The sequence below is a fragment of the Mastomys coucha genome, unplaced genomic scaffold (assembly GCF_008632895.1).
Source record: "Mastomys coucha isolate ucsf_1 unplaced genomic scaffold, UCSF_Mcou_1 pScaffold2, whole genome shotgun sequence".
Lineage (NCBI taxonomy): Eukaryota > Metazoa > Chordata > Mammalia > Rodentia > Muridae > Mastomys > Mastomys coucha.
In genome coordinates, this window is record NW_022196902.1 from 6099271 (window position 1) to 6112395 (window position 13125).

At 41.9% G+C, this 13125-nt stretch overlaps 1 protein-coding gene across 4 annotated transcripts in view; it reads right to left on the reverse strand.

The window, feature by feature from the left end:
• Nucleotides 1–13125, reverse strand: part of Aig1 (androgen induced 1) — a 235147-nt gene that overhangs the window by 127203 nt on the left and 94819 nt on the right. Inside the window, exon 4 of one of the 4 annotated variants that reach the window (XM_031380454.1) lies at nucleotides 3407–5128. The exons of the other annotated variants lie outside the window; for them this stretch is intronic. Coding sequence (XP_031236314.1) covers nucleotides 5075–5128 — 54 coding nt within the window. The 3' untranslated portion in view covers nucleotides 3407–5074. Of the gene's footprint in view, nucleotides 1–3406; nucleotides 5129–13125 lie in introns of those variants that run through there. 4 annotated transcript variants of the gene reach the window in all.

Consider the following 13125-nt stretch of genomic DNA (forward strand, 5'->3'; position numbering starts at 1 on the left):
CCATCCATCCATCCATCTATCTATCTATCTATCTATCTATCTATCTATCTATCTATCTATCTGCCAGATCCTAGTGTCTGCCTGAAAAGGCCATGGGAGAAATAACATTTTTGTTTGTTTGTTTGTTTGTTTGTTGACTTTATTCTTGGTGACTACATACTCAGCTAAAAACAGGAATCCACTGTTCCTGAGAAAGGAGAGAGAAGATGTTGAGTTAGACCTGCAGCAAACTTTGTTACAAATTCAATTCTGCTTAGTGATGTCACAAGTAGCAGGATTTATGTGCAATCCACAGCCTTGCCATTAGAGAGAAGAACTTTTTAAAAGAAGAATTTGCATTCAAGCTACAACTGCTTCTGTTTGCTGTGTATCACTTGTGCATATAAATCAATCAAGTAGCAGCCTATTCCCCAGCAATCTTTCAACAGGACATACTGAGCAGCCGCCATGAACCTGGCACAGGGTGAGGGACATAAACTGGAGTTACCCCTAATGTCTGTCCTCCACGACCTGAGTCAATGTGAGAGCAAGAGCTGTAAATATGTAAACGGCTCTGCGTGTAGGGTCAAAGAAGTAAAATTCCTGATCCAACAGAGAAACCACATAAGAAAAGAGTAAGACTGGCTAAATGCTGAAGAAGCAGTCAGGTGGAGATTATAGCATAAGAAAGAAAGGAATCCCATTTTCATATTAGGAAGCATCAATCACATACAGCAGCCAGGAGAGAATGAAAGCATGCATATGTGGATCCCATATATCATGGTATGGGATGGAGTGAAGGGAGTCAGTCTGAGATGAGTAGACAACACCCCCAGAACAGAAGCAAACTTAGCACAAAGACCTTGCATTTAATCTGGGTATTACTGAGTATGGCTATCATGGCTAGGCATGGTTAATTAGTGTTACGGAACGATCATTCTGGTCAGTGGAGAGGGTCAAGGCAGAAGAACAGGTAGAAAGATGGTTTCTATTTAACCTCCATCACACATTCTGCCCTCATACTTAAAGTGGGATTGTATGTTTCTGTGTGTGATCTATTCTAATAGCTAAGTAAAGAGACATCCCTGATAGTAAGACCCAGTACTTACCTAACCCTAACAGTTATCCTGGGAAGCCCCATCCCATAGACAGAGTGAACTGGGCATCAGAACCCTGGAATGGTTTGCTTCTGCTCTCATGGGCAGTGGGTGGCAGAACAGAACTTGCATTGAGTTCTCCTGAGTCCAAGTCCAGGGCTCCTTCTGAGGCATGTCAGGAGCAATGAACATTCCAGACTCGACCTGTCACCCATAAATCCAACGCAGCCAGTCCTGTTCGCATGCCTTGGCAGCCACATATCCTAGTGGCATTAGGATAGGAAAACACTGAAGCATTTCCCTTCTGTTGCTTTCTGAGGCACGATATCAAGAGCGTTTTATTAGGCCTTGGCAAAGTCTCTTCATAGGAAAAAGAAATCAACTATATATTTTATTATTCTTTTGTTTGGTACTGTGGCACCTATTCAAACACTCATAAAAGATCTATTTCTCTATCATTCCAAGTCTCTATTTGATTACAATCCACCTTCCATCATTTGCACAAGGGGCCATATAGATCCTCAGTGCCCCTGGTCAACAAAAATTTACAGTATTTTAATTTGGGGTTATTATTTCCACTTCAGAAAAAAAAAAACTTTCCAGACACCCTTTGATCCTTAAGCTTGGTTTAAGTCAAAACTACCCCTCATTTATGTTACATGGTACATAGTCAAAGCATGTAAACCCTGCCTGTCATTGGCCCATTATTTGTCTTTTTCCAGTAAAATCCTTACCCTGGTTTTCTGCACTAGTTCAGTACACCAAAGATGAAAACTGTGTGTGTGTGTGCGGGGGGCTGGGAGAAAAATTCAGTAGTAGAAAACATGCCTTCGCACATCAATATTATATCTATCTACAGGAAAAACAAAACCAATGTGTGAGGGTTAACCATGCATAAATGTTTTCTTTTTGCCATTGATCTCTGAACAAGAGAGAATAACTATTTGTAGAGAACCTCCATTGTATCTAGGAGCACATGTAGGGATGCTAAGTGTACATTACAATTTGAAATAAATGCTATAGGTCACAACAATCTAACCCTAAGGGGCCACAGTTGCATTCACTGCCCACCCCTAGCTATACTGTTGTGTGAGACAAGATTGGGTGACTAAAGTATCTAAAAACAAGGGTCAGGTTAAAGCAGTGACCTGTCACACAGGGGGCATCTGTAGTCACCAATCCATGTCTGCACATTCAGAAGGCTGAGGGAATAGTATCTGTAGTCTGAGGCCAATTTGGGCTACATAGTCCTCAAAAGATAGGGGAGAGGAGGGAATCTATTTACAGACTACCAGTTAGGAAGGACAAGTAACATAAAAAATACCATAGCTTTCACCAAGCAGAAATTTACTAATATATGCATTTTCTTTGATATCTAAGAGAAATTAAAACTTTAAAATTTATAAGAAAAAAAAAGCACTGAAAATTGTTAGCAGTGGGCACATTTTTGCCATATGGATTTTACTTCACAATAAACACTCAATAGTGTCTCAATTTTGTTCGGCTTCTTATATTTATCATTACAGGTTAATTTCACTTTTGCTGTCTCATGATACAATTGATTTAAGGCACTATGGTAAATCACCCTAAAAGGGAATCGACTGGCTCTCTGTGGATGAATGCCACTAGTCTTCTTTCTGTAGAAAAGACACTTCATTCTGCTGTTCTACATTCCTCACCAGCACAACATTCTTTCAAGCACAGCGGAAGTTTGCCTTTTTAATTGTTTTACAATTGATATTCTCTGAAGCTTTCATCTCCTCCTCCTTCTGGTCTAGGCCTTCACTCATTTTCTTTTCATTTGTTTATTTCCTGTATGTGCATTTGTGGAAGCCCCAGGGAGGGAAGTGGGATAGCTAACCATTCATTCCTGTGCATAATTATTCAAAGGACACTGAACTAAGAAGCAGGGGTTGAGCACTCGGGTACTCAGAGCTCAGTTGCCAGTATCTGTGATGCGGAAATGAGCAGAGCAAGGCACTGCATCCCTTGATCTGAAGAGGAAGGACTGGAGAAACTAGTGAAAAGGCTGGAGAGAGAGAGAGAGAGAGAGAGAGAGAGAGAGAGAGAGCGCCAATCAGTAAAGTGTTGGAGTGGAGGAGGAGGCAGAAAGAGGGCTTCTGGAGCTCGCTGGCAAGCCGTCTTCCCGACTGGATGACACACCAAGGACAGTGAGAGACTGTGTCCCAAAAAGAAAGAAAAAGAAGGTTGTGCAGTCTCTGTTCAGGGAGCTAGAGGTTGTCCTCTGGTCTCCACATGTACATATGTGCATATTCACACTCATGCACTGAAGCATAAGCATGTACAGGTGGGGGTGGGGGAGCAGTGGCTAGTGAACAGAGAATCTTTATTAGTGCTCTGAAGGGAACCACAGTTTCCATTACGGCTGTGACAAATTATAACCACATAAGCGTATCAACGATGATAACGGACAACCTTAAAGGTGTGGAGGTTGAAGCCAGACTTAGGTCTCAAGAACAGGAATCTGAAGTAGTGACAGTCCTGTGTTTCTTCAGAAAGTTCTCCGGCAGAGTCTTTTTCTTGCCATTCCCACAACTACAGGCAACCTGGAGCCCTTCAGCCAAGGCCCTCCATCTTTAAAAACATCCCTGGCCCATTGATTACTCTTCTTGTCTTCACTCTTCCCCCTCCTTCTTCCCACAAAAGACTCTGATTACACAGGCTGACTGGGCAATCCAGAGATGGTTAGCAATGGACATTTCAACAACAATTTGTTTGGTTGTATGTGTGTGTGTATGTGTATTCATATATATATATTTTTAATAATTCATATAATCTTTAATAGTCTTGCTATGAAACTCATGAAACTCAAGTTGGCTTCAAACTCATGATTTTCCTCCCAAGTGTCACAGATATGTAACACCTTCATTTTTTATTGCTAATATTACTTCTGCTTTTTGTTTTCAAAGCATCTTGGCCACGGTTCCCCACCTCTACTACTCTCTGCCCCACCCCCTCCACATACATACACCTTCAACTCTTATTCTCCCTTCCTCATACACTAGACTCAAAGGTTGGGGCTTAGGGCAACCAGGTCTTTGGGGAGTCCTTCATCTGTCTCCTACAATGATACAACGAGACTATGGTTTTAGTAGTTTGCCTCCTCTATTCGGAGAACAGATGTTTACTACAACCAGTATTTGGTGAACGAATCAGAACTGTGTATTTGTTTCTCAGTGGAAGAACGACAGGGGTGAAGCAGTCTCCATCAACTTTCCAGATTAATTAAATGTTTCTGTTGCAAGAGAGACATTCAGAGCCCACCAGAGTCAGCTCGAGACAGTGTTCCCACCGCTACCCACTTTCCTGCTTCCTCTTTGAAGCCAGCTGGGACCTGGTCGCTCCTGCTGGACCCTGGTGGTGCTCCTCCTCGCCTCTGCTCCTTCCCCTTCCCTCCTCCCCCCTTTCCCTTCCTCTCCAGCTGTTTTTTCTGCTTCTGCTTCCCTGAGAGCTTCCTTACCTTGATTTCTATACACCTCAGCAATCTTTGATTTATAAATGGGGATGGTTAGTGTTGGTTTGTTCTTTTATTTTTTTCCTTTCTTTTTTAATCTGAGCAGATCATTTTTCAGAAAAAAAGGCCGTTTGAAAATAGCTGGAGAAACTAATATAGTTCAGATAGACATCCGAGAGGTGAATTATAAGCTCTGACTGCTTTTGTAGGGCTCCTCTGATGAACATAAAGAGGGGGAGTTTTTTAATTTCTGCGGTGGAGACTTGATTTTATGATGCTGCTGTTTTGTCAGATGAAGCTGGAGCATACTACTGCTCTTTAAATTACAGCCTTGACAGGCTAACAGAACCTAGTGGCACTGACCCTTCCTGACCTTTGTCATTTGTGTCACACCGCTTCAGTTATCTGCAGCCATCCATTTCACGGTGGATTCCTGGCTGTGTTTCCCATGCAACTGTAAGTGCTCAGTAGGATGAAGGGAACTGGCCATCCCTTCTGCTGCTCCTGCTTCTCACAGGGGCATCTAAGTTCTGTGGCTAGAAGTTGCTGCATCCGATGATTTCATAATGCGTGTTGCCTGAAAATATTATAGAAAAAAGAAATTTACTTCCTTGTTAGCTTTCACCTGTGTAATCGGCTATGGACTGTGTCCATCAGAAGATGCTGGATTCCATGTATTAAGGACACATGCTCCACCATGTTCATAGCAGCCTTATTTATAATAGCCAGAAACTGGAAACAACCCAGATTCCCTCAACAGAGGAGTGGATACAGAAATTGTGGTACATCTACACAAGGAACTCAAGAAGAAGGAAGACCAAATGGTGGACAGTGCACTCCTTCTTAAAAGGGGGAACCAAATACCCATGGAAGGAGTTGCAGAGATTAACTGTGGAGCAGAGACTGAAGAAAGGGCAAGCCAACCTAAATATAGCTATCTCCTGAGAGGCTCTGACAGTACCTGACTAACACAGATGTAGAGGCTCACAGCCATCTATTGATCTGAGTACAGGGTCCCCAGTGAAGGAGTTAGAGAAAGGACCAATGGAGCTGAGGGGTTTGCAGTCCCTTAGGACGAACAACAATATGAACTAACTAGTACCCTCAGAGCTCCCAGGCTCTCAACCACCAACCAAAGACTGCACATGGAGGGGTCTGATTGTTCAGGCAGCATGTGTATAGTAGAGGATTGCCATTTGATCATCAATAGGAGGAGAAGAGATCGACCCTGTGAAGGTTCTGTGCCCCAGTGTAGGGGAATGCCAGGGCCAATAAGTGGGAGAGGGCGGGGTGGCAGGCATGGGGAGGGGGGAGGCAACAGGGGTTTATTTTGTTGTTTTTGTTTGTTTCTTTGTTTTTTGGAGGGGAAACTAGGAATGGAGAAATTTACATGTAAATAAAGAAAATATCTAATAGAAATATAAAGGGGTAGTAAAACACACACACACACACACACACACACACACACACACACACACACAAGATGTTGGATTCAGTTCTTGCAGGGAATGAGTGATGCCAAGGCACAGGGGAATCTTAGCACGCTTTCTTAACATACCCTTCTCCTTTCCTTTTGTTCTGAGTTTGACCAGACTAGACATATAGGCACTTGGTCTTTGCCATAGGATGGAGAAAATAGGGAATTAGAGCAACGAGTCCATCTACTCAAAATCTGAGAGACTAAGCCTTCCAAGCTGAATGAACATGCACATCAATGTTGCATCTACATTCAATCAAAAGAGTTATGAAAACTGGGGATGTAGTTCTCCTACCTTCCTCTAACTTGTCCTTAAGTTCATCCTCAGGATTAAATGCCAGTCGATTCTCACTCATTTTATGTCCTATGGCCAGGAACATGTAGCCCTCTTTTTAATCTGTTTTGTTTGTGTTTGTTTGCTCTTATTTTTCTGCTATGAGAACCCAAAGACCTGATGTCATTCTTTAGATGAGGATCTAGCCAATTACATCAAATATATAAATACAATTAAAAAGCACCCACACGTACGTGTGTGTGTGTGTGTGTGTGTGTGTGTGTGTGTGTGTATGTGTGTGTGTGGTGTTGTAATGGTTACAAGAGTTCTAAACTGAAATCTTTCTACATGTAGCTCTAAGGTCCACTTACACGGTTGCTTTCTGTAAACATGCTTTCCTACAAAGCTGTAGCTCACTGCTATGGAAGCAATGCCATTAGCAGAAATAACAGCGGTGCCACAAATCTTCAGGGATTTTTTTTTAATGGAAAGGAAAATGCTAAAACTAAAAATATACTTTTTATTTGCAACTATGGGAATACAACCAGCAGAAAAACACAGGAGGAGTATATAATTAGGACATGGAAGGTATTCTACGGTGGTTTTAAAGAAAGGAAAATTCATACAATGAAATCTCTGGAGCAAAGAAGGCAAAAGAAAGAAATCACAAAATAAAAGGCTGGGAGGGAGTAGCATCTCCTACAGCTTCTTTAAAGCACCCCAACGCAGTCCTTACAGATCTGGGTAGGGCAGTGATGGAAATCACCCTAATACCTTTTGGGCTTATATTACTGATGATACCCTAAACCTCGCATCTACAAAGAGAAATAACTACCAATTCAGAGACCTAAGTGTTAACTGTCCATCTTGATTGACATGGGATTTATAGAATCCACTAAAATGTATCAAGGTATGCAAGTGCTGGAATATAAGAGAAACACTCCCTTTCTTTTAGAAAGCAAAAAAACCAATCATTTTTATAATGAAGGGCAAGTATTTTAAGTATGGCATTTCAAGGGATAGTTTCAGTAGTCAGATAGCCATCTGCCATGTTGGCCATGGAGATGTAATTCAGATCGCTAGACTTGGAGGCAGGCACCTTACCCTTTAAACATTTCATTGGCTCAACATTCTATTGTTGATGCTATTTAATGGTTTCATACCTGTATATATTGGGTTTTGATCACTTTGGCCCCATTCTCTCCTCTCCAATTCCTCCCCTATCCTCTTACTACTTTTCCCTTCCTGGGCTCCTTTTAAAACCTATTCAGTCCACTTAGTGCTGCCTGGATGGGATGGGTGTGGGACCATCTGCAGAGCATGCGTAGTTTATCAGGCACCCCATCCCTAAAGAAAACGGAATCTCCCTCAGCATTCAGCCACAATAGTTCCTCACTTAATTCTGGGACTCCACGAACACTGCTCTATGCTGACATTGTGGTTGTTTTGATTTTGTGCAGGTCTTGGGAAGACAGATGCAGATGATTTGAGGTCATTAGAGCATCCTCCTCTTTATCTCAGCTCTACACATCAACCTCACTTAGACTTCTGAAGGCATACTATCAATATCAGTGGCCTAGATCACTTAAACAATGCCTCTGTTAGTATTATTAGCAACACCTGCAAAATGGTGTTGTGCATGCTTCAACTTAATGATCTTATTATGCTAGCTGTAAATTATAAATACAAATGTTCATCCATAAACTTTTGTTGCTGAAATTTTTAATTAAGCAGGTTTTTCTTTTCTTTTCTTTTCTTTTTGGATCTTTTGCTTTCTTTGCAATTTAAAATTTTCGGATGATTAAAAGGAACAATTCTGTTTTCTACAACTCATTCACTGGGAGGTTCTGGTAGAGTTGTTGTAGAAAACCAAAGGCCTCCTTATATCTCTCTTATCTAATAGATGTTTGGGAAATCCGAGGAATCCGTGAGCTGTCTAGTGGTTACCTTTCTATGTATGACCTTTCTATGTATGACCTTTCTTATGTATAACCTTTCTATGTATGACCTTTCTATGTATGAAGTTGACTGTGTTCTACTTAGGATGTTTTCATTCACTTAAAAATTTCAACAGTGAATAGATTTAAAATATAACTGAAGATTTGGTGTTGGAGAAATATTATAGTTAATGATTAAAAAATATCCATAGAAAGAGCACAAAGGGGGTTGGTTATGGCTTAAAATAGATGTAGGAAGACTCCCTGCCAACATGACATCAGGGCCACATGGTAGAGAGCTGCTCGCCAGCCACGTACAATGGACAGTGAAGAATTCAATTTTAATTTTAGCAGCTAACGCCATGTCACATGCATGGCTGCGTCAGCCTTCACTAATCCCTTGGATCTGATAGTACCACTGAGCAAACAACCGAAGCATGTGTCTACCACAAAAGAAGAAGTAAGCACTGCCATGGCGTCTTGCTCCCCTACAGACAGATAAAATAAACAATACATTCAGATGATATCAAGTGATTTAGAAGACTAAACCTACTTAATAATTTCACTGAATTGCCATTGGCATGTCCATCCAAATTGATTCCTCAACCACTGTGCTCTTCATAAATCTTCATGGTTAGTCCTTATCATCATCATCAGCAGCAGCAGCAGCAGCACCATCATTACAATCATTTTTACCCTACTATCTGCATTTTATTAAAAACTTTAGTTTAAAGAATTCTTTGCTGTTGACTGCAAGTTCCTCATGAAGGCCCTGGAGTGTTGTAACAGTACATTAGCGCAATATTCCATTAATCAATGACACCACAGACACACACACTCTTCTAAACGAAAACAACTGTAGGAATTCACATCTGTGTTGTATGGGCAAGTGTGATCCTGATTTGGCAAAAAATGTCACATTCTAGATTCAGATGTTCTGAAACAAATCCAATGTGTGTATTTTGTATCAACTATAGAAACAGATGGAGCAAAGGTAATGTATTTGTGCCTCCCTCATCTACTGCAGGAATGCATAACATGAAAATCATCAGCTGCAGAGCCTCAGACAGACATTCCTTTCAAATTAATTAGCAAGCTTCTAAAAGATCTTTATCAAAGGGTTTCCAAGAAAGCTCCAAGGGTCCCCTCAGTTGAGCAGCAATATGACAGTTAGCCACCAGGGCATCTTTAAATATCTGCTAGGCAGTCACCTGCATGTGGCTGATTTTTTGGTTTCAGGGAAGGATAGCAAGAAGTTATCTGGATAATTTGTTGAAAGCGGATTTCATGTTTTAACATCAAAGCTTCTCCGCTCATGGCTGATCAGCCCTGGGAAGCAAGCCACCGCTCAACCTCTTTTCCAGGGGCTATAAGCATACCACCATTTACCTGCCCCGCCGCCCCAGACTACCCAAGAGTTTGGCATACAACAAGAGACATACCAAGAACATAGGAAATGTAAGCCAGACAGTTTGGCCACAGTGCCTTTACATAGACTCTGTGAACCACTCCAGCGGAATAGTGACATGAGTCCTGTGAGAATGAAGAAACAACCTGGAGGTGACATCTGTGAACAACAAGAAATCAGGCAGTGGAGCCTTTGTGGTGTAGCAGACTCCTCCTGCATAGTCCCGGATGGCTTGAATTCTCTGAAAATAAATTCTTCCATATTGTACTTTATATTGAAATCTCTGCCTGAACTATTTTCATCTTCAAGGCAGACACATCCTTCTAGGATTCTCGAGGTAGCTGCTATATATTTGCTCTGAGTTTGCTATGCTATCCACTGAGAAGAAGCATCTAGCTCTGTTTCCCTTGAATCTGAGCTAGTCTGGATGAGCCAAGAGTTGTACTGAAAGCGATGCTCTGGAATTATGAGGCAGGTCTTCAGCAGCACTGTAGTTTTGACCAATCTCTTGCCATATAGTTCTAGGAATTATAAACTGCCAGTAAGAATGTAAGCTACCCTGAGGAGGGGCAAAGCCACGTATAGGAAGTCTATACATATAGACTATACATATAGTCTATAGCTGTACATAGGTTTCTAGCCATTCCAGTGAAAGGACAAGATCATGCTAGCTAAATTTACCCAATGTCGATAATGTCTATAACAAAAGACTCACCCCACACAATTAGTTGGACACCTAGGTAGCCCTGAGGTACAGAGAATGGTTCCTCAAAGCTACTGATGTCAGGGGCACAATCATCCATCTTATCTTCTCACATTACATGGTTTCAGTGTCTGTAGTCAATCATGGTCTGAAGCTTTAAAAATTCCAGAAAAAAAAAAAACTCACAGGTTTCAAACAGCATGTTCTTCTGCACATGTCATTTAGCCAAATGAGTCTTCTGATGTAAGAACTGTTTATGATCTTCATATCATTATATTATTTATTCATTATAAGACCGAAGAGAGTACTGAAAGTATCCTGAGAGACCACATTCACATGACTTTTATTACAGAACGTAACAGCTGTTTTAATTTTAGCTGTTATTAATTTCTTACAGTGTCTGATCTATAAAATAAAACTTCATGGTGGTAGAAATAATAGGAGAGATACAATACACTTATGACTAATTCTGTCTATGGTTTCAAGCATCTATTATATAGTACTGTAAATGCCTCCCCCTTCCATGGGAAGGACTAGGGCAGTTTGTTATACAGTGATAAACAGAATACTTCTAACTTTTATTTTCCTGCCGGTTCCTAGTTCAGTTACAAATCTGTTCAATCTTCCCATGTATTAAGTCTTCCCTCCATCCTTGCAAAATATATCCCCAAACCTGCCTCCCTCCATGGTAGCCATCATAATACACAGGGGTCTATCCCTACAGCATCGATGGTCTCACTTTCCACTCTACAATCTGGCTTTCACAGCCTCCATTCTGAAATGCTAGAATCTCCAAGTCAAGAAGGACCTCAAAGGCAATACCTTCTAGCCATATGTTCCTGACCGAATTCCCTTCCATAAGGTTCCTTCTCAGTGGTACATGTCTCAAAGCTGCTGTAGCATGTCAAGGAACAAGGCCTTTGGTGTCACCTAAAGAGGCTCCTTCTATCTTTGAGTATACAAGATAACAAAGCATTGATTTCGTCTCTTATAAAGTTCTACTCAGGGTAGATAGATGGCTAAGTGATTAAATGCTTCCTGAACAGGCATGAGGACCTGAGTTCAGGTCTCTAGTACCTGATCAAAGCCAGGGACAGAAGTACCCACCTCTACCCCAGCACTGGGAGAGGGAAGAGGCAGATCTCCAGGACTCATTGACTAGCTATTCTAGCCAAGACAGCAAGTTCCGGGTTCAAAAAGAGAGTCTGTCTGAAAAACAGTGTGGAGGAACAGCCAGAGAAAACATCCCAACATTTGCCTCTGGTTTCACATATGCTGGACAGTGGAGCTCACCACCAGCCCCTCCACATACATGCATGTATATACCAACCCCTCTTCAAGTTTCCCTTCATTGCTGTGACATTCATGGGGAAATTTGGAAGCATTTGCCATAGTTGAGTAAGATATGGAGAGACTACATTGCACACATCTTCCAGTCTAAAATGTTATAATGTTACACATCATAAAAGTAGTACATAAAGTCACAGGATAGACATCACCATCACTTTCCTTTTGACAATATAATCTAACTTAGGTTGTGAGCCATTCCACTCATTTAAATGCTTGTTGTATAACTATGTGATCTTCGGCCACTTCGCCTCTAAAACTACAGCCAGGAAAGGAAATCCAATCATTCAATTATTTCTGTTAAATTCAAACTTAAACACAGTCAACTTGATACTTTAGTTCTCCCTCCCTCTTACTAATCCCCACTTTTGGCTTTCTTTCCCCCTGCCCCCTTGTGGAATCTTAAGATCTAAATCCTAATAAGGGACACATGCATCATGACATTGTGGGGGAGCACTGACTGGTCCATCATTGCCCTTGGCTCTCTTGCTCCCGCTCATCCTTGTTGACTTCTACCCACACTGCTCTCTCTGATGACATTACTTGGCACAGGGAACCTCATTAAATCTGTTGATGGTGTTCTCTCATGTAGGCCCTCTATTCCCCTCCCAGGGCAGTCTCTGGGGACACAGTGAATCCAGATCTTTTTATGCTGCCTGGATTCCTCAACACAGCATAAACACTCTGCTGTTGTGATGTTTGCCCCCTTCCTGAGAATGTCCCAGAATTCGACATCCAGATCCCCTGTACTATGGGATTTCCCTGTGGATTCTGAGTTTGCAAAGGTGGAGGCAGGTATAGTAGCAGAAATGTGCCAATGAGGCAGTGTACAGACTGCTGGGAAAATGAGTCAGCTATGTCCTGGGTCTTCCTTTCTGATGAAATTTGAGTTACATGATGAGAAACAACCTGAGTGAGGTCTTGTTTCAAATATTTTAAGAGAGTGGAAGTGTGGTGTGTGTGTGCCCGCATACATTCAAACTGTGGTTAAGGAAAAGAGCCTAGTCTTGGCCCTGTGAGTATTCCGTAGAGGAGGGACCTACAAAGAAATTTGAGTAGTCTCTAGAAGAAAACCAGAGAGCCTTCCAAGGAAGAGGAGCCAGTTAAGTTTTTAAAACTTGCACAGAGTCAAGAGATGTAGGAAATACGGAGGAGCACAGCAGCACTTTGCATGGTAGTCACTGATAGCTCTGCCCGTCAGTCCTGGTAAAGACAGCGGCTGGATGGTTGCGAGACTAGCCTTCTTGCCACCTCTCCCGCCCCCAAATGAGTGCTATATTTAGGGAGAGATCCTGCCTCAAAGGAATAACGTAAAAAGAGATGGAGGGGGACATGTGACACCCTCCTCTGGCCTCCGTGGGCACGGGTGTGCATACCTGCATACCCACAAAATTAGTCCTGAGAACTCAAGTGTGTGTGTGCGCGGGG